This window comes from Perna viridis, chromosome 3 (assembly GCF_037379345.1).
Source record: "Perna viridis isolate PV_CMFRI_1.1 ecotype Kerala chromosome 3, ASM3737934v1, whole genome shotgun sequence".
Classification (NCBI taxonomy): Eukaryota; Metazoa; Mollusca; class Bivalvia; order Mytilida; family Mytilidae; genus Perna; species Perna viridis.
Genome location: NC_142447.1, coordinates 15,455,683 through 15,483,137, shown reverse-complemented (window position 1 = coordinate 15,483,137; position 27,455 = coordinate 15,455,683). Strand labels below are relative to the sequence as shown.

The following is a 27,455-nucleotide window of genomic DNA, read 5'->3' as shown; positions in this document are numbered from 1 at the left end:
TAAAGTTATAATAGAATCATGGGAATATTTTATCCTGAATAAATTGCTTAAAGATATAAAAGTTTGAATATAAGGTAATGTTCTAGTTTCATAATCTTTTCTTAAATTCGTGCTTATCACTGAAAATCGAAGAGTTAAAGAAAGCTCAGGATTTCAGGAAATTCTCAACTTTTCCCTTGGTCTACTTAATTGGAAGTCTTATATAAGGTGGGCAGCCAGCTAATCTATGTACTATGTATTAAATTAAAAAAATATTAGGATAATGTATCTTATTTTTCATAAAATTAGTTCCAAGGAAACAATGTGATCAAGGGAGGACCAACATTATCTAGCTCTGACCCGGAAGTTTTAAAATAGTGGAGCACGCGATTAATTGCTCATATGGTCATTTGTTTAATTTGCAAAATTTGCAATAAATTAGATATTCCTTATCGTCGAACCTCCCCAATCTAGTTTCTCAAAATCAAAATATAATTTGAATGTTTCTTCAACTGTGCGATTTGATTTCTGGCGTTAACATAAATTTGAATTAACTTAACCTTTCTTGAATTAAATTAATAAAAATAAGAATGTGTCGTAACTTCAGTGAAGTTTTTAAAGATATAACGCTGTCCGAAACATTTATTACATTTTCAGTTCACATTGACGAAATCCTCATAACGGTAATACAAATTTAACCTTTGACCTTAGAAGCATTGATAAAGCTTATTTTAGTCTGGCAGGAAGTTAACCAGTAATACCTAGTAAGGATCTTTACTAGTTACTTATCTTAACAAAAAACAAATGTTTATCTGTTTATAACATTTTTTTTTAAATAATGAAGAAACAAAATTACTAGTTGATGTAAAACTTTAAGGCGTATGGTAATTTTTGAGAAAAAATATATATTCAACTTCATCCTCTTACTGGCTACACCTGCCTCTAAAAAAATGATATTTTCAAAATGCTTCTCATTCGGTCCACTATTGGTTCAGAGCAATAGTTGGCTACTGAGGATTCATTTCTAAAACTCTTATCAGTCCTAAATCTAGGTTGTAGCCTATTTCTTGTTGAATAGTGTTATCTAATGATAGCAGCTATTTATCTTGAGAAGTCACTATTTACCTGGCAGTGCATACAAGGATAGGACTTCAAAACTTTCTTTAATTTTGTGAACTTATTTTGTTTCGCCGTTCGTATTTCCAATTTTGATGTATAAAAGTTTATAGTATAATAGGGCTAACTGCAATGAAAATAGCCAGGGTTAAAATATTTGGTAAGTTTAACTTAAGAATGTCCTATTTCACTTTAATTCGTCCAATACTTTAACAGACAACTATCCAGTTTCTGTTCATTGAACTATTTTCAGTTCAAGTATTGAATTCTATTTGTGTGCTTAAATATTGAAGATTATATTTGTATTTTTTGTAGGAAAATGGGAAATGGAAATTCTCACAGGTAATTATGCCCTACAACACGATAAATATTTAACATAATATAAGATCGAATGACGAATTTTTTATCACACTTTGTAGAATGCCTTCTTAAATATCCATGCGTAAAAAAATATCTTTATGTGGAAATGATAATTTTTAAAATAAATCAGCGTTTTATCCTGTTACGAGAAATGGTTAGGAATGGGTTTTTTCTTAGACAGTTCAATATTAGGTCATGTTGAAAGGAATAAGACCACTGATGAATCTATGTATATGTTTATTTGTATAAGACTGATTACAGTATAAAGCCAAAAAAGTTGTATTTATCACAGAACATGCATATATGGATATGACTTTACTTAGTGTTTGAGTTTTAAGATTAAGTATGAAAGCAACGATAAAAAACAAACAACTTTAAAAAAAAAAAGTCTAAAAATTGATTATGTAATAAAAATTAACACATCAGCAGTTAAATTGTTTACCTATATACATTGGAGTTATACTTTATCTCACAATTTTCGTTTTGATAGTGTAGAAGAACTGAAGAAAGAAATTGAGGAATTACGAAAAGAACAAGCACAACACACAGAAAAGTATGGGTTATGTACTTTAAGCTTAGGTCAATGAATAAGTTTGTGTGAAATTATATATGTCACCCCGATACTAGTAGTTCATTAGCATATGCATAAACAATGTACTCTCATTAAGAATCCAACACCTGTACGAGTGCAAGGTAGGGAAATCTAAGAAGCCCCAGGGTAGAATTAATGGTTCTGTAACAAGGCTCTGCTGAGTTGAGAGTTATCATATCTTACCCAAGGGTGTCTGAGATTGCCCAATCTTGTATGAGAAAATCTTATCTTTGATTCTTTTTTCTCACTTTGAGTTTGTTTTTTCCGGTTTTATGTTTGATATGGAATGACCCACATATAACAATTGGTTATGACGTATCAATATACGTAGAAAGCAGCATAAAATAATAAAAATAAAAAATAAAAGTCCGATCAATAAAAGATAAATATGAAATGTTAAATGAGCTTTCAGACGACAGAATTATTCGGTCTACGGTTATTCTCGATAAAACTGTTAATTTATAATGATTTTTCAAACACATATTGAACAGATATGATCGTTCACTTACTCTTTAATTTATTGTACTTTTTTACGAGAAAGCGCATGTTAAATGTCTCAACCGGCGAGTGAGATAGGAAAATCTGGCAGAACTAAAAATAGGAAGTTTCTTGATTCTTTAGTGAGAAATGTATATCACAAGTTTCGGTTCTGTTGTTTATTTTTACTTTCCTTTACACAACAAAACTTCAAATGAAAACAAATTGAAACTTATTGACTTCAAGAAAACGCTACCTGGTATAAAAGTTTCTCATATATGTAGAATGTCAACCATGAAAGCGGGCCTTGAAGACGCACACAAATAGCTATTATCCATTTACTATTTAGAATATTACGAAAAATTTGTATAATAGGTGTCTCTATAAAGATAGAATTTTCCCACGAGATCATCAGTCACGTCAATAGATTTTTTCCATATTTCTTTGTTTTGAAATTTTTTAAATACAATTATGACAGGCCAGTGCATGCGATGTCATGTTTTATTGGAACATGAGTCACATGGTAGCTATGTAGAAAGCAGGATTCACCTCTGAGTGATTGATTTTTAAAACAAATCGTTTCAAAATTGGTTTACTATTTAATGTGGTCGAGTCATGAATAGCCAGTGTTTTGTTTTTTTTTTTTTTGGTATTTGTTTTTGATTGTTTTAGTGAACAAATTTGGGCTAATACCTTTTAGATATTTGACAAATCAATAACGTCTGTGTATCTACTAATTTTGCCACAGAAAACAAGTTGATCGAGAATGTCAATTGCCGACTTCGTTTAACGTGTTTTTCACTTGTTTTACATGTTTAGAGTAATCAAGGGAACCAAGGTTATAGCGGTAATCAAAAGAATGCAATCTAGGAACAAAGACCAGACATGGAAAAACAGACATACACAACAAAGAACATAAAGTAACTAAAATCATACATACAAAGTAACAAAAGCAAATGCGCAACTCGGACTCCACTAAAAACTGGGAGCATGGACCAGGTGCACCGGTATGGTAAGCGTCCTCTGCTTTTCTAGAAACACCCGCCGAGTTGCTCATAAAAAGTCAAGTCCGGGGTAAACAAACGAGGAAAGGAAAACTATGACCCGTTGAATAAATCAGTTTTCATGACGCAGATGGATACACCATAACAAAGAAAAACGTTCAATGTGGTCTAAGGCATAGAAGAATCGAAATAAGCCCTATTAATCAATACGAGGAACTTTCAAACCCATGGTGTTTGGTCACATTATATGAACGATGCTTGTCACTAATTCCTTACACTGGTCCTTTTTACCGGAAACCATTAGAGACAGTTCCTTCATATGGCCCGACATTCTGTGCTAATACAATACCCATGAATCAAATGACTACAATGTTCAAACGTTTTTATTCCAAAGCTGGAATTGATACTAAAGGACGGAACATTTCTAATCATTCTGGAAGTGTTACGTGCTGCGCACGCCTTTACAACGAAGGGTTTTCTGATCTCTGTTTTTGTAGGAGTAATCGTCGTAGTGTAATGCCGTGCATAAACTATGCCGTGCGGGAAACTAGTGACCAATTGTGTACCTCCGTCCGTTACGCTTAAGGTTTTTCGTCCAAGGGGAGACAATGAAAATTCCACCCAAGGGCGTAATGACCATTGAGCATTACGTGCGGTTGTTTAAATCGGATACTTATAGAAAATCGTGCTAATTTGAATAGATTTTGTTGATCTGTGAATATAAAGAAGACAAAGTGAAAGGAAATTGATTTTTTAATGTGAATACAAAATTTGAACCTTTATATTTTGGTCGTTCATAAAATGCTGATGTTGAATTCAGACAGTTGCATTACTTTCACTTTCGGTATCTAAATATGGCGGGAATTTCCAGGGCTTATAAATACCTGACACAATCGCATACCATTGGTTATTTATGAATGAATTGACCAATGATGTAATCTTTGAACATTGTGGAAACGCCAGCGACATGGTTGAGTTCCACTCTATGGTCAGCGCGGGTCAAGGGCGATAATTAGAAGTTTGCAATGGCGAAAATGTCAACAAACGTACTAGTCTCGAAAATCTAATATTATGGCTTCATCGGGGGTCTAGACTTTAATCCAACACCTTTTTTAAAGGAATATTTACGAATGTTTCTAAATTATACCTTGGATTAATCCACTTGTCATCCAGATTTAATAAACGTGACGGACATTAGGACGCATCGTGAAACTGTACCTCCACCCACTTTGGAACTGGCATTAACGTATCCCATTGCTTAATGTTGTTAGTTAAAGTTTGCTTTCCCTTCATGATACAATCTTTTAGGTATCTAAGAAGCCGTCATTCTCTCCATTTCTGTGTCTCAATATATTTTATCAGGTGTCGCATTTTGATGTAAATATGCTATCATATATTTTCGTGTGTCGTTGTCTTTTTGTCACAAAATGTGTGTTAAGCATACATTTCGTGTATTTATTATCAAAATGAAAAGAAAATATACCAGTTAAGTATTATCTATCAATTTTTTACATAAATGTTCAGGGGCGGACCATGATTTTAGATTGGGGGGGAGCGCACAGTGAAAATTTCGCCGACTTATTTATGTTAAATTTTGAAATATTCTTCTACAGTGGGTAAAATGTGGATATCTTTTGTGATCAAATTAGAAAGAAATTAATGTTTCAACCTAAAATAGCCAAAATCTACCACTGACAACCTATATTTTGTAAAATTAGGGGGAGGGGCGCACGTCCGCCACGCCCCACCTGAATCCGCCCCTGATGTTGAATTTTAGGAAAAGGGGTTACCTTGGTACAAGCACAGCAGATTTGAGATACAACTTGGTTTATACAAGTAGTCAGGAACTGATATGTTTTGGCCAATTGTACAGTAAAACAAAATAATAAAAAATATGTAAACTTACAGAATTTTCTTGACCTGTATGATTTACCGTAATATAAAGGTAATTTATTATCCCATGTAAATTCTCTTTTGAGTGCTGATCTAATCAGATGTGAAATTTTAATTTTGTCAAACATCTTTAACTACATTTAGATGATGATAACTATGGTAAGACCCCAATCATTTACATTGTAAGAATCAATGTTCCCAGCTTTTATTTTATACTTGGTAAGAGTCAATGTCTCTAGATTTGCTTCTCCCACTTGTATTTCATACTTGGTAAGAGTTTGCTTCCTCCACCTTAAATTTTTACTTGGGTAAACTAATGGCTTTAGTTTACAGCTTTTCACCATTTTTATAATTAGTAGTTTTTTATGTATGAGCACGTGTTAAAAATGAATTTTTAAGACACATTACTTTTTAAGCTTTCATTACTTACCTTCAACATTAAAACAGTGACAGAATGATGTTGTCAAAAATTTCAATTTTGTTTACATGCATAAAACATTAGTTTATCGGTACACGTTAAAAACTTTTGAAAAATTAAAAACAAAACAAATGAATAGTAAAACAAATCAGAATTAAGGAAAACCATTAGAATATGGGGAAAATAAAACTTAAACACAATAAAGTTAAGACGTATTTTTCTATCAGCATATTATTTTAATTTATATTATTAATCCCTGCTAAGAACTGGTATTAATAATTTAAATCTGAAATATTTCAGTGGCACACCAAACATGTACATGCATGTTCCTCCATTTTAGAAAGTGACGATTATAGAGAAATATTTTTGAAGGTAAACTAACAAGACAAAATACATGTAATACTCGTATAAACATTGCAAGCTTAACTGTAAAAATAAAATAACTTTCAAACATATTACGTTTTACCCAAAGGAAGACAAAATGACCAGCATTTACATGAATTGGGTACTTAAGATGCAATACCGACTTTCCTCAAAGGAAGACAGAATGACTAGCATTTACATGAACTGGGTACTTAAGGTGCAATACCGACTTTCCTCAAAAGAAGACAGAATGACTAGCATTCACATAAATTGGGCATTAACTAGGAATGTTTGACATCAAAGTCGTCTAACCTAAATTAGGCATTTTACATGTAAGTTATCTTGCAAATGTCAATTCTAAGTAAAAAATTTGAAATTCCCTCCAAAAATACTGATTTTTAATCAATTTGATTTTTCTTTAATTTATGATAATTCACTGGAACTACACTTAAAAAAATCTTCTTTACTGAAATGAGGATATTTCAAAACTAAAATATAATAAATGAGAGTTAATTCAAAAAGTTCAAATGAAACCAATGACATAGATAATTACGTACAATAAAAAAACTTATGAGTGAAACAGATAAAACACTAAATTCACATATGAATTGTCAAAAAAAGTCCATACACTTTCTAGATCTGGATGTCTTTGCATTCCATTATGATCTGAAAAAAAAATTATAAACCATTCATTATAAAGCAATAAAGCCACTATTTAATTACAAAATATTGATGTCTGTAATTACTCTTTACTAAAAAATTTCCAATTTTGTTGGAATGTTGATTAAATTAATAAAATCAAGTTATTTTCATTTGCAAAACAAAGATAGCAGTGCCAACATACATTTGTATGAACCCCCTTTTCAAATTTCTGGATCTGCATCTATTTTACGAAGCGACAACAATTTAAATAAGAAAACTTACCTTTACTAGGTCATCGTACTTGTTTCATTCTTTATTTGAACAAGTTATTTCTAAAATGATGATTAAAATATAATTGAATAATTATAAAGTTAAATGTCTAATGACAAAGTCAAACCATACAACTATAAGAAATTAAATCAGGAATATACATGTACACAATATTCTTGGATCAACTTGTAATGAGCAAGAATAGCCTTCCACTGAAAACCAATCTTTTATAACTTAAAATAAATATCATACAGGTTAAATTTCAAAAGCACTTCATAAACAATATGCCTGGTGTTGAAAAAATTAGCCTTATTTACACACATTTAAACAAATATATTGAAGAATCTTTTATTTACCAAGTTCAAACTACATTAGACCTTTAATAAATTCATTCAATAAGCCACAATTCATTCATTAAGCAACAATTCATTTAAAAAAAAGCAACAAGCAGAGCAAACTTGTATTTGATTATCCCTTCACGGTGAAAGTTTCATTTGCCCTTCATTACTCAATAAGACACTGAAAATTAATGCAAGTATCTATGCACTGAACTGAGAAGATACAAAAAGGTACTGAAATAAAGTCCTCGCTAGTGGACCTCCAAGACTAATACCAACTTATCTAAGTTACAAGTGTAGAAGGGAATACCAAAATACAACACTTTAATAATACATCTCACTACCTCTGGGCAAGGGAGTAAACAGAAAGTATAACATGAAAGCACCAAGTGATTAGACATTTAAAATAAAATACTTGGTTAATATGGAAGCAAAAGGAAAATACAATTAATAGTAAATATACAAGTAAATATAATATAATATAATATAATATAATATAATATAATATAATATAATGATAAGTACAAATAAAAGCACAGAAAAGAAATATACAATTCTGGAATTGTACGAAATCCCAGTAACATTATGACAAGACCTATGTACATGTATTTACATATCATCTGAAACAAAAAATCAGTATCAAAATAATTGAAAAGTTGATGGTCTCCATAAGCTATGGGACTATCATCATCATCATCATCATCATCATCATCATCATCATCATAAAAAATATTTAAATGATCAAGATCACCATCAGTATTCATGACTTCATCAAGACCAAGGGAATTGTCCGGGGATGTAGCCTAAAAAGAAATGTCATTTAAATTGCAGTAACTAACACACTTATAACTGGCATCACATTTTTTTTTACTCTTCAGACATTTGCATTCATTTGTTTTGCAACCTGTTTTACAGGAACAACCTTTGGTGTACCAGTCAACAGTTGCTTCCACTTTCTTAAAATTAGAATCTGTGTCCCAAATAAAACTGAGATTCCCATCACAAATTTGCCACCCATAGTCAGAAAGAGAGGGTAAATTTAGAAAATTGGCATTTGCCTGTGACCAAAATTTAAAAACCTAAACGCAACGGGTCCAGTGCAATTTCAGTGCTTCTGGATTTGGTAACATTTCCTGCTCATAAGAAACTCTTTCCCACATTTTTCCTCTTATTAGGATGGTAATATTATCACATTACATACATGTAATAAAAATGTTCAACAATAATTATATGCCACATCTAAACTGTATAAAAGAACGATCATTAATATGAAGTGTGAAAGGTAAATTTTAATAGCATGTGAAAAAATAATTTGTACAGCTCTTCAATTAAAAGACATCATCATGTACTGCTTCTCTAAATTAAAATAAACTTTATAATTACATAAGGGACTACAACAACTTATATATATACAAATCATTAGTAATATATATTATAGGAAAATTTCACTGGTGAATGGGAAATAATAAACAGCCAATACAGGCTATGTACATATGCAACATGTTGCATTAATACATGGACTTGCTGATTCTGAAAATTGTAATAAATTTGATAATTTTATCAGTGTCTGCATCAACTAACAACCTACAAATATGCAAAATATTACTAAAGAAAATGTGTTATAAAGTCATTTATATGGGAGTTCAATGTTAATCTACATCAGCATGTCAATAAAAACTAATGGTCATGAGAAACCACAGAAAAGAAAAACTAAAAATATACATGAAAGTCTCCATTATTGCTATCTAAATTGGTGCAGAAAGAAGATAGAAAATGGGGTCAAGAGTTTAAGCCAGGTTTAATACTATAAATTACTTTAAAGGACACAAAATTACAATATCTAGGCTTTGTCTTCATCTGTCTCCTTAGAAATATGGCGACAGAAAGGCTGTACTTTCCTCCAGCCCCAATTACAACTGAAGAAAGAATGATGGGGAGTGTTTGGTAATTTTAGAAAGGCTGGCGTCTTTGCAAACTGTTTTTTTTTTTTTGGATAAATTATATAAATAACCAACCAATGGGACACGAATGTGCCTGTTATTTTTAGGCTAGTGGGTTTTCGCGCCATATTTTTAGAGAAAACCCTTGCGCCTCATCTCAGCTGAAATTCATAAAATCTACGATAAATAAAAGTAAAAAAAAAACATACAGTCATGAAGAAAAATACCTACCAGTCAGTTTTATGTAGTTGCTTTGTCTGTTTACTTCTTTTATTAAAAATAATTGTGCAAAACCGAAGCGAAACGATGTAAACAAATCACGTTAGTTACCGTTTTGAGCGATACCTAGGAAGGAATTCACGTTATCTCCCCTTGAATATTTGACCATAGTCTAAACGGATGGAGGCGCAAACTGGTTGCGCGGCGTTCCCACTGTGTAAATAAAGCCGTCGCTAGATCCCCATGTTATATAAGTAGACATTTCTTTCGACCCTAGCCCAAGACGCCATCACCGAGTGATGATGATACAGAGGAGATACGGGTGTAGTTTAGTTGAATATATTTTTTCGTTAATAAAGTTAATTATTATACATTCTTTTATTTGTTTATAATATAGTATATGTTCCGAATCTGCCGTAAACAATTTTTGAAATTTTGCCGGATTCATGGACTTACTTGTCATCCTTGTTTTCGTTCAGAGTAAGTAAACTTGATTCTGAAGTGCGGACGATGGCCATACATGATGAAGTCATTTAAAGTTAACAGTAAATGTCCATTGTGTGTTAGCATATACCTGTATATGTCTGGGGATCCAAGGAAAGGGGTACCAGGCGTATATGCTCCCCTCCATAAATAATAAATTGGGGAATATATTTTTTGTTGTTGTTGTGTTATTATTACTATATTATTTTTATTTTGCATAAAATACAGCTTTTTCACAAATTCTACCCGCGGAAAATTCGTTCCTTCAATATGCTGGGGATGAAGTTCCCCTTACCAAACTAAAATTCTGGATTGAAACCTCTGCACGAGGTATGATTTTCACACACACACATATCAACTACTTTCATTCCTCTGCTAAAATATCAACATCTAAAGGCAGAAACATAGATTCAGATGATGCGATCAAAATTTTTTTTACCAATCTAGTAATTAGAATGTATTATAGAGGAAAAAAACTTCGACCAAAGGAAAATGAAATGTAACTAAGCAAGTCAAGAATTCAACCATTTCTAGATTTGTATCATTTACTTTGTTAAACCTCCCTTTTGAAACTTCTATTATATTCTTAAAGAAACGTTTTAAAAAAATTTGGAAAGCATACTACACAATTTTCTTCATCCAAGGAAAAAACTACATTCAATATGTTTTAAGTATCTGGCAGAAATAATACTTTTTAACTTGATAATTACAAAGAAAAATATGAATTTCTCAAACCATCTCATAAGGAACTCAAAAATAAATAACTTTCCTATTTTTAGAAACACTTCTCTAGAATTAACTATTAACTAAATGGTTCATGCTCCCAGTTTTTAGTGGAGTCCGAGTTGCTCATTTGCTTTTGTTACTGTGTATGTATGATTTTAATTCAATATGTTCTTTGTTGTGTATGTCTGTTTCCCGTGTCTGGTCATTGGCCCTGAATTGCATTCTTTTGATTACCGCTATAACTTTGCGTCCTTTACTTAAGAAGGAGTAATTAATGGGACGGAAGATTAATATTTTAAATATTTTATGTTTTTCTTTTAGAACGCTTCTGAGTTATTATATTCAGTTGTTTGCTATACCTTTGTACCATTGATTTTTATTCTGTTGATTGAGAATGAACAGTTTTCAGAATATTATTCAGAAGTAAGTCAGAGGATCGATATTTATGTGGTACCTAGCTAAGTTTTCATATCATCTTTGGAAAAACAATGGAATGCAATATATTTCCTTTTAATGGGAGACAACTCTTATTTTATCACAATGATTTGACATGAGGCCTTCCAGTGAAAGAGCAATCAAATAAACTAAGATTAAACAGTAGCTAAACGTATATAATTCAAAGATTTAGAGTAGACAGGAAAAATTAACACAAAACGTAGAACATGAAATGACACAAATAACGCGTACAAAGAAACAAAAGTAAGTGGTAGTCCGTGGTAGACTACAGGGGGATAGGAAAACTGTGACAAGGTGACTATATCGTTTTTCATGATGCAGATGAATACATCATACCGATCCACGAGTTCATGATGAAGATCTTAAACTTTTGTGGTTATAATTTAACCCTTTTCCGGAAGTGTAATTGTAAGAAGTCTAGCACGGTTCAAAAGTTGCTCTGGCTTAACATATGAGTTTTGATATGAACTCCATAAGCAGGTGCTGAAGGGAAGGGAAGTTCCCACAGATGAAAGGAAATTTGACGATACGGATTGAGAAGTCATGAGTTTTCCTTTTTCATCGATCTGTAGGAGTAGGCCAGTAAATGAGACTGACTTCATGGTACCTGTGATGTAATCACTCTCAAGTTTCTTTAATTTTCCATCGATCTGTAGGAGTAGGCCAATAAATGAGGCTGACTTCATGGTACCTGTGGTGTAATTTTTCTCAAGTTTCTTTAATTTTCCATCGATCTGTAAGAGTAGGTCAAGAAATGAGGCGGACTTCATAATGTCTATAGTGTTCTTTATCTCAAGTTCTTTGAGGTAGATGTGATTAAAAGATGACACGTTTCAACAATAATCTCTTCTTCAGTATATAGATATGAGGTTAAAGTTGTAATAGAATCGTGGGAATATTTTATCCTGAATAAATTGCTTAAAGATATAAAAGTTAAAAGTTTGAATATAAGGTGAAATTCTGGTTTTCATATTTTTTTTTTCTTAATATTTTCCATACCAATAAAAATCGAAGATTTGAAGAAAAGCTTAGGATTTCAGGAAATTCTCAACTTTTCCCATGGTCTACTTAATTGCAAGTCTTATATAAGGTGGGCAGCCAGTTAATCTATGTACTATGTATTAAATTTCAACAAAATTAATAGGATAATGTATCTTATTTTTCATAAAATTAGTCCCAAGGAAACAATGTTATCAAGGGAGGACCAACATTATCCAGCTCTGACCCGAAAATTTTAAAAAGTATGGCACGCGATTAATTGCTCATATGGTCATTTTTTTTAATTTTCAAAATTTGTAATAAATTATGGTAATTTTTGAGAAACAAAATGTATATTCAACTTCATCCTCTTACTGGCTACACCTGCCTCTATAAAATGATATTTTCAAAATGCTTCTCATTCGGTCCACTATTGGTTCAGAGCAATAGTGAGCTACTGAGGATTCATTTCTAAAACTCTTATCAGTCCTAAATCTAGGTTGTAGCCTATTTCTTGTTGAATAGTGTTATCTAATGATAGCAGCTATTTATCTTGAGAAGTCACTATTTACCTGGCAGTGCATACAAGGATAGGACTTCAAAACTTTCTTTAATTTTGTGAACTTATTTTGTTTTGCCGTTCGTATTTCCAATTTTGATGTATAAAAGTTTATAGTATAATAGGGCTAACTGCAATGAAAATAGCCAGGGTTAAAATATTTGGTAAGTTTAACTTAAGAATGTCCTATTTCACTTTAATTCGTCCAATTCTATCCAGTTTCTGTTCATTGAACTATTTTCAGTTCAAGTATTGAATTCTCTTTGTGTGCTTAGATATTGAAGATTATATTTGTATTTTTTGTAGGAAAATGGGAAATGGAAATTCTCAAGGGTAATTATGCCCTACAACACGATAAATATGTAACATAATATAAAATCGAATGACGAATTTTTTCATCACACTTTGTAGAATGCCTTCTTAAATATCCATGCGTAAAAAAATATCTTTATGTGGAAATGATAATTTTTTAAAATAAATCAGCGTTTTATCCTGTTACAAGAAATGGTTAGGAATTGGTTTTTTTTAGACAGTTCAATATTAGGTCATGTTGAAAGAAATAAGACCACTGATGAATCTATGTATATGTTTATTTGTATAAGACTGATTACAGTATAAAGCCAAAAAAGTTGTGTTTATCACAGAACATGCATATATGGATATGACTTTACTTAGTGTTTGAGTTTTAAGATTAAGTATGAAAGCAACGATAAAAAACAAACAACTTAAAAAAAAGTCTAAAAATTGATTATGTAATAAAAATTAACACATCAGCAGTTAAATTGTTTACCTATATACATTGGAGTTATACCTTATCTCACAATTTTCGTTTTGATAGTGTAGAAGAACTGAAGAAAGAAATTGAGGAATTACGAAATGAACAAGCAAAACACACAGAAAAGTATGGGTTATGAATTTTAAGCTTAGGTCAATGAATAAGTTTGTGTGAAATTATATATGTCACCCCGATACTAGTAATTCATTAAATGTACTCTCATTAAGAATCCAACACCTGTACGAGTCCAAGGTAGGGAAATCTAAGAAGCCCCTGGGTAGATTTAATGGTTCCGTAACAAGGCTTTGCCGAGTTGAGAGTTATCATATCTTACCCAAGGGTGTCTGAGATTGCCCAATCTTGTATGAGAAAATCTTATCTTTGATTCTTTTTTCCGATCAATAAAAGATAAAGCTACCTGGTAAAAATGTTTCTCATATATGTAGAATGTCAACCATGGAAGCGGGCCTTGAAGACGCACACAAACAGTTATTATTCATTTATTATTTAGAATATTACGAAAAATTTGTATAATAGGTGTCTCTATAAAGATAAAATTTTCCCACGATATCATCAGTCACGTCAATAGATTTTTTTCCATATTTCTTTGTTTTGAATTTTTTAAAATACAATTATGACAGGCCACTGCATGCGATGTCATGTTTTATTGGAACATGATGCCCATGGTTGCTATGTAGAAAGCAGGATTCATCTCTGAGTGATTGATTTTTAACACAAATAGTTTCAAAATTGGTATACTATTTAATGTGGTCAAGTCATGAATAGCCAGTTTATTTTATTTTATTTTTTTTTTTTTTATTGTTTTAGTGAACAAATTTGGGCTAATACCTTTTAGATATTTGACAAATCAATAATGACTATGTATCTAATAATTTTGCCACAGAAAACAAGTTGATCGTGAATGTCAATAGCCGACTTAAGCCATGCAATGCCACTGGTAATTGAAACGCGAAACGTGCAACATCAAGGAAAAAATAGTCTGTTAGATATATATATATAGACAATACCAACAATTTCCACCCACCGGTAGATGTTTGTTTCCACTCTTACTAACCCGCTGCACACAGGGAGCCTTTCGATATTACTAAAATCATGTCGTTTGACAATCAGATAAAGTCGCGTAAAATAATTAATTTCTCCGATTTTTCAAGATTCTTATAATTTCTGAGAAGACTGGCTGCAGCGTCTAGAGTGAATTACAATTTCGAACGTCAGACGCTGTTTTGGACTTTGCAATAACAGTGTATTGACTTGACATGAAACTGATAAACAGATGCTGTTTTCCACAATTATTTTCGCTTTTACGAAATCCATTTGATCGGATTTAAAAGCTGTTGTACAGGGCAGAAGCATTTTTTGTTTCATATTCATTTAAGAAATGAAGTACGTAAAAAAGTGAACGAGTGTATCATGTGCTTCAGACATATTGTTATTTTTTTTTTAATTTGCTTTACATGTCAAAATTTCAAACAAATGAAAATACACTGAAACTAATTAAACTAAAATCAGAACAAAAAGGCTGTTTGATTATAGTATCCGCTTGAACAAGTTAAAACAGTAATATTACCTTATTTCTTATTTGATTCATTCTCTTTTTACTACATATATTTTAATTTGTTTGTATATCATGCCGCTGCACACAAACAACTGGCTGAACAATCAAGGTTACAAGAAAAGATTCAAAAAAAGTAAAATACACAATTTAGTTTTTAGATTAAAGGCTTTTATCGTTTTTGGTTTAGGCAAGTGTATTTTTCCCTCAAATTCCAAATAAGTGCAAAACAGATATAAATGATTTGTGTGTGATATGTTCCGGTCTAGTCTTTATCACTGGAAAAACTATTCTTTTGATTTCCGCTCAAATCTTTCTGTGATTACTCTTCAGAAAAAGTTTGTTTTAAAACGCCTATTTGGTTCAATAAAGGCATATGTAATAGCTTTTAAATGCAACAATAACAAAGTCATCTAATCTCCTAATTTTTTTTCTGAATTTTTAATTTAGTCAAAATATATCAAATGATTAAATTCTGCGCTTGAATATGATTCTACGAATAAATCAAATCCCCAACTGAATATATAAAGCAACACAACTCTATTTTCTCCCAAAAAATAAACGTAAGTTATGATGTGGCTTACACAGACAAATGTGTCACACATGAGAATCATATGGTTTGTATCACATGATTATCACATGAATCGAGCACCATATGATAATCATATGCTTCAGTTAACATATGATTATCACATGGTTGTCATATTAAAATCACATGTTTTTCACAAACATATGATAATCACATGTTTTTCACAAACATATGATAATCATATGTTTTCAAACCCATATTATCATATGAAAATCATATGATAATCATATGACTCCACATGATACATATCATATGATAATCATACGACTGCCACATGACACATATCATATGAATTTCATATGATTACCATATGATTTTCTGTGTTTTATTTTGTTTTATATGCATTTTATTTGTAACAAGATTCATTTTACCTTTTAAGGTTCAGCTAAAGTCAATATCTAGGACATTCCTTAATGGAATGTTGCCATTCATAGTTTTAATAATTCATTAAATTTAGCTCTGAAACATTGCTAAATGCATCTTCTTTATATGTATTTAACACACAAGCACATGTCGGACTTAAGAAAAATGTTTTACAACTTCCATACAACATTATCAAGAAAGTGTAAATAACATATTTCAGAATGAATCTACAGCTGTCAAAAACATATTTGATGTCTAAAATTCATATAGACCGTTTCTAAATGTGTTATGCAATGCAAGCTAGCATTAATTTTCTTGAGAAAAAAAATGCAATTTTAGATAAATTGAGATATTTTATGCTATGATCCAGCTGAATGCTAACATAAATAAACATAAAATATTAAAATTTTCATTCAAATCTTGCAATTAGTCACAAATTATTGCTAACTTGCACTGAACTAGATACTAAGACTACAGCATATTTGCATTTCCGACCATAAATCTCGTCTGAATATAGCTAAAATATTGCTGCTCGGACGTTAAACCCCAACAAACAAACAAAAAAACAAACGGACCATAAATCTCTTCTGGTAAATCTGTACATTCAATTTAAAATTTAAGTTTACACTTTATATTTAGCAAAATATGGCCGTAGTATCATGTTTTGTAAAGAACGGAAAAATGCATATATGTATAATACTGTATAAAGAAGCACTAAGTTTAGTATGAACACTTTCGTTCGGTGTATATCTGTCAATGGAAGTTTTTTTTTTTTAATCTTTTGTTCATTTGCACTTTTATTTAGTTAACTTGATTTATTATTATTTTTTTTTTATTTTTAGTCTTACATCCCTTGCTGATGCTACGAAAATTCTATTGCAGGGGTAGGTAAATTTATTTTTTTGTTATATATCAAAATTATTACTTATCAATTTGAGTTCCATATTACTGCCATAAAAACAATTCGAACCCTTTCTCTTCTCTGACATCTATGTCAAAACCGCCTTCATTAAGTCTAATGGCCAACAAGTCTATATAAAAATATAGCTTTTGTTAACCAAGTGATACTTCATCGTAAGTAAATTTAGAGCGCAAACATTAACAGAGGATGTAACTGAATAGGACAACCTCTGATGGTATTGGGTAAGATAGTAGAGGATCTGCAACATTATACAAATACAGCCACACCAAGTATATAATACATACAAGAAGTCTAATGAACTCTCCCATCTAACTTGCAAGTGTATTACTATGTAGATACATAACATGCACGGCGAGGATCAACATAGAATGTTAATATAATGATGAATATTTATACACAATCAAGTCTAAGCTACACGTAAACTCTAGAATCGATGTGAGGTTGCAAATTTGCGATGCAAATTTTGTCGCTTCCTCTGTTCTCTGACAACTATTGCAACACCGCCTGCACTGACTCCAACACTCTAGACCACTCGGCCAACTAGGGTATATAAAATACAGTTTTCGTTATATATATTTATATAGGAAGCGGCCAAATATGCATCGTTTTTAGACTTGATTTGATATATAGTCATATATGTATTTTCATTCCGGCGTTAATTTAATGTTGATCCTAGCTATATGTGCTATTCATATGTAGTGCCGTTCTGACAGTAAGATGGTCAAGATTCCAACATCCCATTAGACTTGTTATATGTAAATTACTGAGTGTGGTGATCCTGTACTTTCTTACCAAATGCGATTGTTGCCCTGTCGAAAGGACTTAACAGTGCTACATGTGCTGATGTTTACGCTATAGACTTACTTACAATGAAGTATCCCCGGTTTATGAATACAATATTTCAATTAAGCGGAGTTTTTTTTAGATCGTTGAACTGAAAGCAAGCGATGTTGCATAGATGACACTGCAGAGGAAATAACAATATTTGTCTCGCAAACTCGGTTCCTCGCAACGATTCTTGAGTTTGAATTGCCCTTTAGACGTGGTTTGATATATAGTTTAGAACTATATACCATGTAAGGGTATGAACATTTCCAATCATGTTAGAACTGTCCAATTTGTGCAGCAAATAGTTTGTCACTCCCTCCGCGGGACTCTTGATTGGCAGCGCTCGACTTAGTGCAGGCTGTGTTGCCATATATGTCACTATAGTTCAAGTTCGAGTTCCCCTGAGGAATTTCCCAAACTAAATGTTATATGTTTTTGATTTCAGTATGACTTACGTTACTCTGAATTACATTATTGTTACCTATAAGCCTATCATAATTTATCTTTCCCGGAATTACTTTTACAGTTTTCAACTGGACTTTTGAATCGCATTTAAAAAAACACAGCTTTATTTAAATTTCATTAAAAAAAAGAATACAGCATAAAAAATGATAAAACGTTACAATTATAATATAGTATTATTTCTTTCGTTTTGGGTTTCTATAGCAGAGCCTGATTTAAAATTCATAAAAAAAAACAAGGTCTATCATATCAAAATTTTGCAAAATTAAGGATTGGTACTTTTGTAATTCATATTAATTTGTTCTTGATGTTTAATCATTGATGTCTTCTACTGCTGTTTATCACCCAAATTGTGTCATGTCAACAAAATTGTTCACAGTGGAAAACTATGGAAGCGCGTTAGGGCAACTGTTTGTATTTTTATTTTTTCATATTGTCGATTCTAAAATTGAACTTTTCGACTTCATTGTAAGAATTATGTAAGTTGGAATATTCGACTTCTAAATTGGATTTATCGACTTTTAATTTAGAATTTCCTATTTGACTGGTAGGAATATCGACTTTTAAGTTTGAATTATCAACTTGTTGAAATCGTCAATTCTAATGTCTTAATTGTAACCTTAATTTAATGTTTTTCATCCTTACCATAATGTGTGAATGAAATACACAATTGGATGTTGACATACTTCATAATCGCTTATGATTTACCATGGCAAATTGTTTTGTTTCCTCTATGTTGAAGTCATCACTACAAAAGTTTTATGGTCGTCATTATAAAGTCGTGGATCGTTTCGTTGTATCCATCTCCACTAAGAAAACTGATTTGTTCAACATGTCAAACTTTTCCTTTCCACTATCGTCATCCTTGGACTTGACTTTTTATGAGCATCTCGGTGGATGTTTCTAGAAAAGCAGAGGACGCTTACCCTACCGGTGCACCTGGTCCATGTTTGAGTTTTAGTGAGTCCGAGGCGCTCATTTGCTTTTGTTACTTTGTATGTATAATTTTGATTATTTTATGTTCTTTATTGTATGTGTCTGTTTTCCATGTCTGATTTTTGTCCCTGGATTACATTATTTTGATTTCCACCAGAATCTTGGTTCCGTTCCCTTGATTACTCTTTCTAAAAGTATGGTACATTATAAAAAATCATAAATTAAAAAAAAAATCCGAAAAAAAATTAAGATAGATTTTCTCAGAATTGAAACAACGAATATTAGTATATCGACAGGAAATACGACAAGCTTGGGTACTAAATTGGTTTATGCAAGTTTTTTTATTTTCTTCTTTCCAGAAAATGAAACATAAAAATATTTAACATTGCGAAATATTGGTTTCATTCGATCTTGTTTTGACTTTTATTATGATCAAAGTAATTTTATGGATAATGTTTGTGTTGTTCCAAACTGAATTGAAGTTACAGATGATAAGTTGGCAGTAATATCTGTGTCATTGATGTTTTTTTTTTATTATTATTTCAACGTCTTTATTACTTGGTATAGGCTATACCATAAAATTTCTACGTCGTCTACCATACAGCCGCTGATTTTCTACGTTAGCTAATCACCTTATTATGGGAATTTCCGGTGGCTAAATTGTTAACGTGCCGGACCTCGCACGGATGCGGGTTGTTTGGGACTTCGTAATGTTATAATAAGACGGGTTAAGATATGAAGTATAGTTGTTTTTCTACAGCTATTCTCCATGACTGTAAGATTCGTCATTCCAGTGGAAAAAAGCTCTAGAAATTTTATAATTCGCTTTCATATGAAATTGAGTATTTACAAGGTGTTAAAGAAATTATATGTGAGGTTTAAAAGAAATATTTGTATTTGTGTAGAACAAATAATACAGTCTGTTTTTTAGAATCTATGTTGATGTTAGTTAGAGGCAAAAGTACTTAAAATATTTTACACACAATGAAACAATAACTATGAGACCACATTTATTAGAAAGACGGACGATTTGAATTCAAAATAAATTATGATGCAAAGTCAATAACGAATTAGAAACATACGATAAACAGAATTCTTTTCAATGAATTTAAATTCAAAAGACTGTCTGAAGATGAAAAAAATACTTTTTTGAAATGGAGGTAGTTGTGCTAGAAGCTGCCGAGCTCCTCGCGTATGTTGTATAGTTTGGTCAATAGTTTCCCTTTACCATCAATCTCTAAGTGTAGGTCGTCAAGATATAAGACTGACTTCACAGTGTATGAAGTATTCTTTATCTCATGTCCTTTAGATAGATGCGACAAACAAAATACCCGAAACTATGATTGTTTAACGATAATATGTCATTTGTAGAGCTGAAAATGAGATCAAAGGATTTGCCTAAGAGATGTTCCTTCCTTTTGGATTATATCAGCTATTAGTCAGCCTCATAAGAGTTAAGGAATAGGTCAGCGACTAGAGGAGCACATTTTGTTCCAACTGTTTGTTGAAGAAAAGGCGTCCACCACACATGACAAATATAAAAAATTTCAGCATTTTGAAAATATTTTTAAATATTTTTTTGATAATTTGGAATCGATTTTTACAAAGTATGATTAATCTCTACCAAGTACTACATATCTGCATCTTGGTGTATCGTCTTTTTAAGTTAAGTAGCATGTCTTATTATAGCTTTCTAGTATTCGTGCATTCACTGTGTAGTCGATACAAGTGCGGTATTAATTGTCGCTCCGGGAACGTAAGGAACGTAAGGAACTCCCATTTTATGTCCTTGTACAGTAATTACTTGCTGTTACATAAGTTATTCTTTATACAATTGTTTTATATATAAGTAATAACAAAATAGTAACATTAAACAACATATGTAATAAACATTACACGCATATATTTCAGGGCGAAAGAGACTAATCAATCGTAAGTATATCTAGTCTACTCTCTTAGAGGCTAGAACAAGTAGTTTAGTATTCGTTTTATTTAATTCTTTTATCCTATTTTCTTTCCACGATTTGCTAAAAATTTTGTTTTAATGGTTGTATTACGAGATTGCTACATGTATAAGGTAGTGATTTTTCTACATTTTTGATGACATATTTATTTAGTTCACTTCTAAATGTTTTTTTTTCATCAATGTCATAAAAATCTGTAATCATATATTTACATAATGACTGAATGGATAATGAGTCATTTTATTATATAAATAGCGTTAGGAATCTGAAAGAACTTGTACAGCAACAATCACTGTGAGTATAAACTCTTAAAAAATATGATATGATAGACATGAAGCATTTTGTTAAACTTAGATGAAAGTTTACTGTGTTAATTGCCATTATCAAACAATACCATTATCAAAACCTAGCTAGATAACAATAAATATAATTAATAAATTTAATTTTTTGTTTGTTTCTTAAACGTCTTCTTTAAAATTGAGAATAAAATAATACTTGTGCTTAAACATTACTTTATTAGAAAACAAACAAACTGTTATCGTAAACAGAGGTTCTACGACGATGAAAACGTAAAAGAGAGTGATTTTTACAGGTAATAAAAATACTTAATTGAGACGGCACAATGGGAGCATTTCTTACACTGCTTAAGACTCACTGTCCCCCTTAGGAATTCCTCTGTTTTACTGTGTTTATAGAAATAATCTTTAATTAAGACATATTCTATTTTTTATCCTAACTTTAGGACCGCAGATTAGTCGACTAAAGATGGTCTTAACTCGGGGTAAATTAACGAGATAAAGGAAAACCGCATTTTTTTACAATTATTAAATCTATTTTGAAAGTAGTGATACCATTGGTAATTAATATTGCAATACAATAAATGTTTGTATACCATTTTGTACTTAAATAAAAATTTAAGGATAATCTTAAGACCATCTTTACAAAATAGTTTTAATATATTTTCATTGCTTTGTTTCAGACGTGTCTCAAGGTGATTGTAAGACGGTCATAGTTTTGGTTCTCAAAGTTGTCTTATTACACATAGAAAAAAATATTTTATTAATAAGGTCCTAGGCGATTTTACATTACAATTTAATGTTTCTTTGTTATCGAAATCAAATTTAATGTGAATTTACAGAATTTGCATTGAAATGGGTTTACTTATTTCATAAAACATTATTTTCTTTCAATTTAGGAAATTATTTTATTTGGTCCAAAGATTTTTTAACCACCACAATGTTATTTTATTTAAAAAAAAGATGAGAAAATATTATTTTAAAATTATATTTGTTTCTTTTACATTGCGCTTGTAGGACTGTAAAACAAGTGTTCGCTTTTAAATGACCCTGAAACTTTTTACAATTGTAAATTTGTATAACTCCGACTACCTGACTTAAGTTATTTTGGTGAAAATAATTGCGCGAGATTTAGTTTGGATTTCGATAATCATTATTTTGTTCGAACAAGTGAGCACCAATTGTAGACATAAATATGCAAATGCATCCGTGTTTCTTTTTACCAAATTTCCCTTGGGCAAAAGACAAAGTTCGATACACAAAACTAAATACATTTTAAGCCATACCAGGTCAGCTATTTTGGCATAAAGTTCCACATTTGAACCTTCATAAGCATGTTATAATTTACATTTAAGCGAAAAAGGGGAAAATTGTTTGAACGCAAGACTTGATTCAAAAATAATAGATTCCTCATTGACATTTTATATAATTCTTAGAAGGCAAAATGGTAAATTTTCCTGTAAATGTATTATCACCCGATAAGTTGAAAGAAGCATGCGTATTGCAGCACTCGCTTAATTTGATTGTAATAATTTCAAATACATTTGCCAATAAAATGATTGTTTTGTTGATTTCGTTTCAGCGCCGGCGAAGAAGAAATTAATGAGCATGCAGTTGTTCGTCTACTTGAACGTTAAGTTGTTCTCAACAGCTGTGTAAGACTCGGATCTTTTTTAATCCATCCTAGTGTAGTTAATTGATAATAATATCACTTTCAGTGTCTCTGTTTTAATTGACTTCTTTGTCTGGTTCAATACATACTTTCTACATAAAGTTTTTTTCATGTCATAAATCCTCGCACGAATCTCTCGATCTAATTCACTCATATAACATGGCTTTTAAGGATTTGCCTGACTTAAAACGAACTTCATCATGATCAGTGTGTGTGTATGCTTTTTGTATATAAATTTAGCCAGTCTTCAACAGACAGAAACCTTCTTTGACCCTCTTTAGGTTAAGTCAGAAACGAATTCTTTACTTATTTTCTTTGCTAATGACCTAAAGACAATAGTTTGATTATCTTATTTTGAGTGTTGGTATTATTCGCTAACAAAAAATGATACTTCGAAACTATGTGAAATAACTGTAAATATGGTTTAACTTCGAATTTGAATAAAAATTGTATCTCGGTTTGACTTTCAAATAACATCGCACTAGAGCTCTAACAAATAGACCTCTGGAACAGGGTTATGTTGCTACAAGATTGAAGTCATCACTACAGAAGTTTTATGGTCGTCATCATGAACTCGTGGATCGTTATGGTGTATCCATCAGCACCATGAAAACTGATTTATTCAACGGGTCATGGTTTTCCTTTCCTCATTTGTCTACCCCGGACTTGACTTTTTATGAGCAACTCGGCGGGTGTTTCTAGAAAAGCAGAGGACACTTACCCTACCGGTGCACCTGGTCCATGCTCCCAGTTTTTAGTGGAGTCCGAGTTGCTCATTTGCTTTTGTTACTTTGTATGTATGATTTTAGTTACTTTATGTTCTTTATAGTGTATGTCTGATTTCCATGTCTGGTCTTTGTCCCTGGATTACATTCTTTTGATTACCGCTATAACCTTGGTTCATGGCGCAGATGGATACACTATAACGATCCACGAGTCCATGATGACGACTATAAAAATTCTGTAGTGATGACTTCAATCTTGTATCAACATAACCCTGTTCCAGAAGCCTACTTGTTGGAAGTCTAGCGCATTATAAAGGGTCTGCGTTGTGTCGGTAAGCTCTGGTATAGCATATGAGTTGTGATATGAAAACTCCATACGCAGGTGCTGAAGAGATGTTGTCACAGATGAAAGGAAAGTTGACGATTCTGAATGAAAAGTCATCACATTTCTCGTAAAGTTTGGTCAATAGTTTTCCTTTACCATCGATTTCTAAGTGTAGGTCAAATGTAAGGCTGACTTCACGGTGTCTGTAGTATCTTTATCTCAAGTTCTTAGGGGCAGATGCAATGTATCAAATCCCCGAAATTATGATTGTTTAAAGATAAAACGTCATCTATATAGCGGAAACTGAGATTTAAGGATCCAGCTAAACGATATTCTTTCTTTCGAATCAAATCAGCCATAAAGTCAGCCTTATAAGAGTAAAGGAGTACAGCAAGTAAAGGAGCACAATTTGTTCCGACCGTTTGTTGAAAAACACGTCCACCACACTGGACAAATATGTTGTCGATTATAAATTCTAGCATTTTGTAAACATCTCCCTCTGTATATTTGGAAGATGAATTATTTCTTTCAAAGTATGAGGAATCTCTACCAAGAACTATATAGATGTATCAAGGTGTACCATCTTTTTTGGAAAAAAACATCGATGTGTTTAAGTCGGGATTTTAACTGAGTATGGGGAATAGAAGTATACAGTGTTGAAAAATCAGACGTTTTAATGTTATTATATTCTAATAATAGTCTTGAACTGATTGTCTCCGAAAGATCTTTCAAATTTTTCAGGATCCACATTGAATTAATACCACTACGGGAGTAACAAGAAGTCTAGAATACCCCTTTTGTTATTTTTGCCAAGTTTTGTTAACGTTGGCCTATTTTTAGACAGGGAAAAGGTCAAAATGTGTTTTCAAATACGGTTTCAAAGGCAATTTTGATTGGCCGTAGACCACTCAAAAAGTAGATCATTTTAAAGAGCATGAAGGTCATCAACCAACAATATTAGAAACCATTGTCACCTATGGTTCAGTAGGAGTTTATCTTTGAAAACTGACCAATCAGAAGCTTAGATTGTATCTGTCGGCCATCTCTCATTAATAAAGCAGAACCAACATTTCATTACTTTTAGAAGTTTTCCTTTTTATTATTTTATTATGATTGGTCACCAATGGCTTAGTATAAGTGGATATAAAAGGCAAATACTATGTGTTTCCATATAGGGTTCCCTATCAACTATTATTTTATAACTTTTTATACTATTCCTCATGCTCTGTTAAAATCCTGATTCAAAAGCATCGTACATCCTTGTTAATCAAAAATATATTTAACACCTAGATTCGAATATGTAGATTATCCATAATTTGCAGAAAACGTTCAAAATCATATTCAAAATGTACCTTAAAAATGTGGTCAAAATGCCGGCATTTTTTATTGTCAGTGTGGTGGACATATTGTGAACCTATACGTCAAAGTCCAAAATTATGGCCTTAACGGGAAAACACGAAACAAAGACTATCTACATACACAATATTAAAAAAGTTAGGTTACTGCTAAATTCGCATGCAACCAAAATGCGACAATGACTTTAAAAAAAACCGCAATGACTGAAGTGTCAAATTTTACAAAACCATAATAGAATTTCTACTGTTGGTGTTAAAAAAATATATATATTTTGCCCTTGACTTAGTTTCGGCAAAGGAAAGATCATTGAGTGAATGTGCTACAAATAATATATAGTTATATAAATGATAGGAAGTGCGAATAGATCATATTCAAAGTGCATTATGGGATGCACTTACATTTTAATAATGCAATTTAAGTTAAACAATTTTCAAGAGTGCAGGCACTTGATAAGTTTCTATCAAGTGTAGCAAACAACTGCAATAGATTACGTGACCCTTCGGGTCGAATAAACCAAAATGAGTCTGCTGGGGGTCTCGACATTCAAATAAAACATGTAAATATAGGCTTCATCATACCAAGTCGTGCAGGTGGTGCAGGTGTGCATGCATATTCACTATTAAACACTGTCCGCAGAAAGTCATCCGTTTATTTATCAGTGGCAAACCTTATTTAGTCCTCCCTGCATTTAAAATCTAACTTAAAAATACTATGTCCTTTATACGTTAAGACATATATACTTTAAGAGTATTCAAGGAAACCAAGATTCTAGCGGAAATCAAAAAATGTAATCCAGGGACAAAGACCAGGCAAGGATGACAGATACACACAACAGTGAACATGAAATAACCAAAATAATACATACAAAGTAACGAAAGTAAATGAGCAACTCGTACTCTTCTAAAAACTGGGAACATGGACCAAGTGCACCGGTAGGGGTAAGCGTCCTCTGCTTTTCTAGAAACACTAGAAAATGGATACACCGTAACGATTCACGAGTTCATGATGACGACTATAAAACTTCTGTAATGATGACTTCATTCTTGAGGCTATATAACCCTGTGCTTGGAGCCTATATCTATAAGAAGTCTAGCGCGATACAAAAAGTTATGTATAGCTCTGGTATAACGAATGAGTTGTGATATGAAAACTCCATACGCAGGTGCTGAAGAGGTGTTGCCACAGATGAAAGGAAAATTTACAAGTTACCATCGCGTTTGTCGTACAGTTCAGTCAATAGTCTTCCCTTACCATCAAATCTCTCAGTGTAGGTCCAGATATGAGGCTGGCTGCACAGTGTCTGCAGTATACTACCTCAAATCCTTTGGGAGAGATGCGATGTATCTAATCCCCGAAACTAGGATTGTTTAACAATAATACGTCATGTATATATAGCGGAAAATGAGGTTAAAGGATCCACCTAAACGACGTTCTTTCTTTTGGATCAAAACAGCTTTAAAGTCAGAGTCATAAGAATGAAGGAATAGTTCAGCAAGTAGAAAGGCACAATTTGTTCCCATTGGAATACCGACCGTTTGTTGAAAAAAAATATGTTGTCGATCAAAAATTCAAGAATTTTAAAAACATCTTCTTCGATATATTTGGGAGATAATTTGGAATTGTTTTCTATACAAAGTATGAGAAATCTCTACCAAGAACTACATATTTGTATCCAGGTGTACCGTCTTATTTGGAGTAACAACGATATATTATGTTTTTGAGTCGGAATTTTAACTGAGTATGGGGTATAGAATCTTAAAGAGTTGAAAAATCATAGGTTTTTATACTATTGTATTCTGATAATAATCTTGAATTGAGGGATTTCAGAAGACCTTTCGAATTTTTTCAGGGTCCAC

General features: G+C 31.9%; 1 protein-coding gene across 7 annotated transcripts; it reads left to right on the top strand.

The window, feature by feature from the left end:
- LOC148621162 (uncharacterized) lies at window positions 1-23,294 on the top strand. 7 transcript variants are annotated; one of them, XM_088575253.1, is made up of 10 exons: window positions 1-74; window positions 1,411-1,437; window positions 1,946-2,008; window positions 13,120-13,146; window positions 13,652-13,714; window positions 16,956-16,997; window positions 21,173-21,193; window positions 21,481-21,519; window positions 21,746-21,817; window positions 23,104-23,294. In XM_088575253.1, exons 2-10 carry the CDS (start codon window positions 1,415-1,417, stop codon window positions 23,156-23,158), a joined length of 405 nt encoding a protein of 134 aa, XP_088431379.1. In that variant the 5' UTR covers window positions 1-74; window positions 1,411-1,414; the 3' UTR covers window positions 23,159-23,294. The 7 variants fall into 7 exon arrangements, with proteins under 7 accessions (XP_088431379.1, XP_088431378.1, XP_088431381.1 ...); XM_088575252.1 differs by lacking the exon at window positions 1-74 and adding an exon at window positions 641-743; XM_088575255.1 differs by lacking the exons at window positions 1-74; window positions 1,411-1,437 and adding exons at window positions 1,071-1,255; window positions 11,142-11,243.
- The last annotated feature ends 4,161 nt before the right edge of the window (window positions 23,295-27,455 follow it).

Bases quoted from the DNA above. Each gene is read 5' to 3' on its own strand.
- LOC148621162 (XM_088575250.1), top strand. From the start codon at position 1,228: ATGAAAATAGCCAGGGTTAAAATATTTG. The intron at 1,438-1,950 runs GTAATTATGCCC...TTGATAGTGTAG, and splicing joins GGAAATGGAAATTCTCACAG to AAGAACTGAAGAAAGAAATT. The intron at 16,998-21,172 runs GTAGGTAAATTT...CATATATTTCAG, and splicing joins ACGAAAATTCTATTGCAGGG to GGCGAAAGAGACTAATCAAT.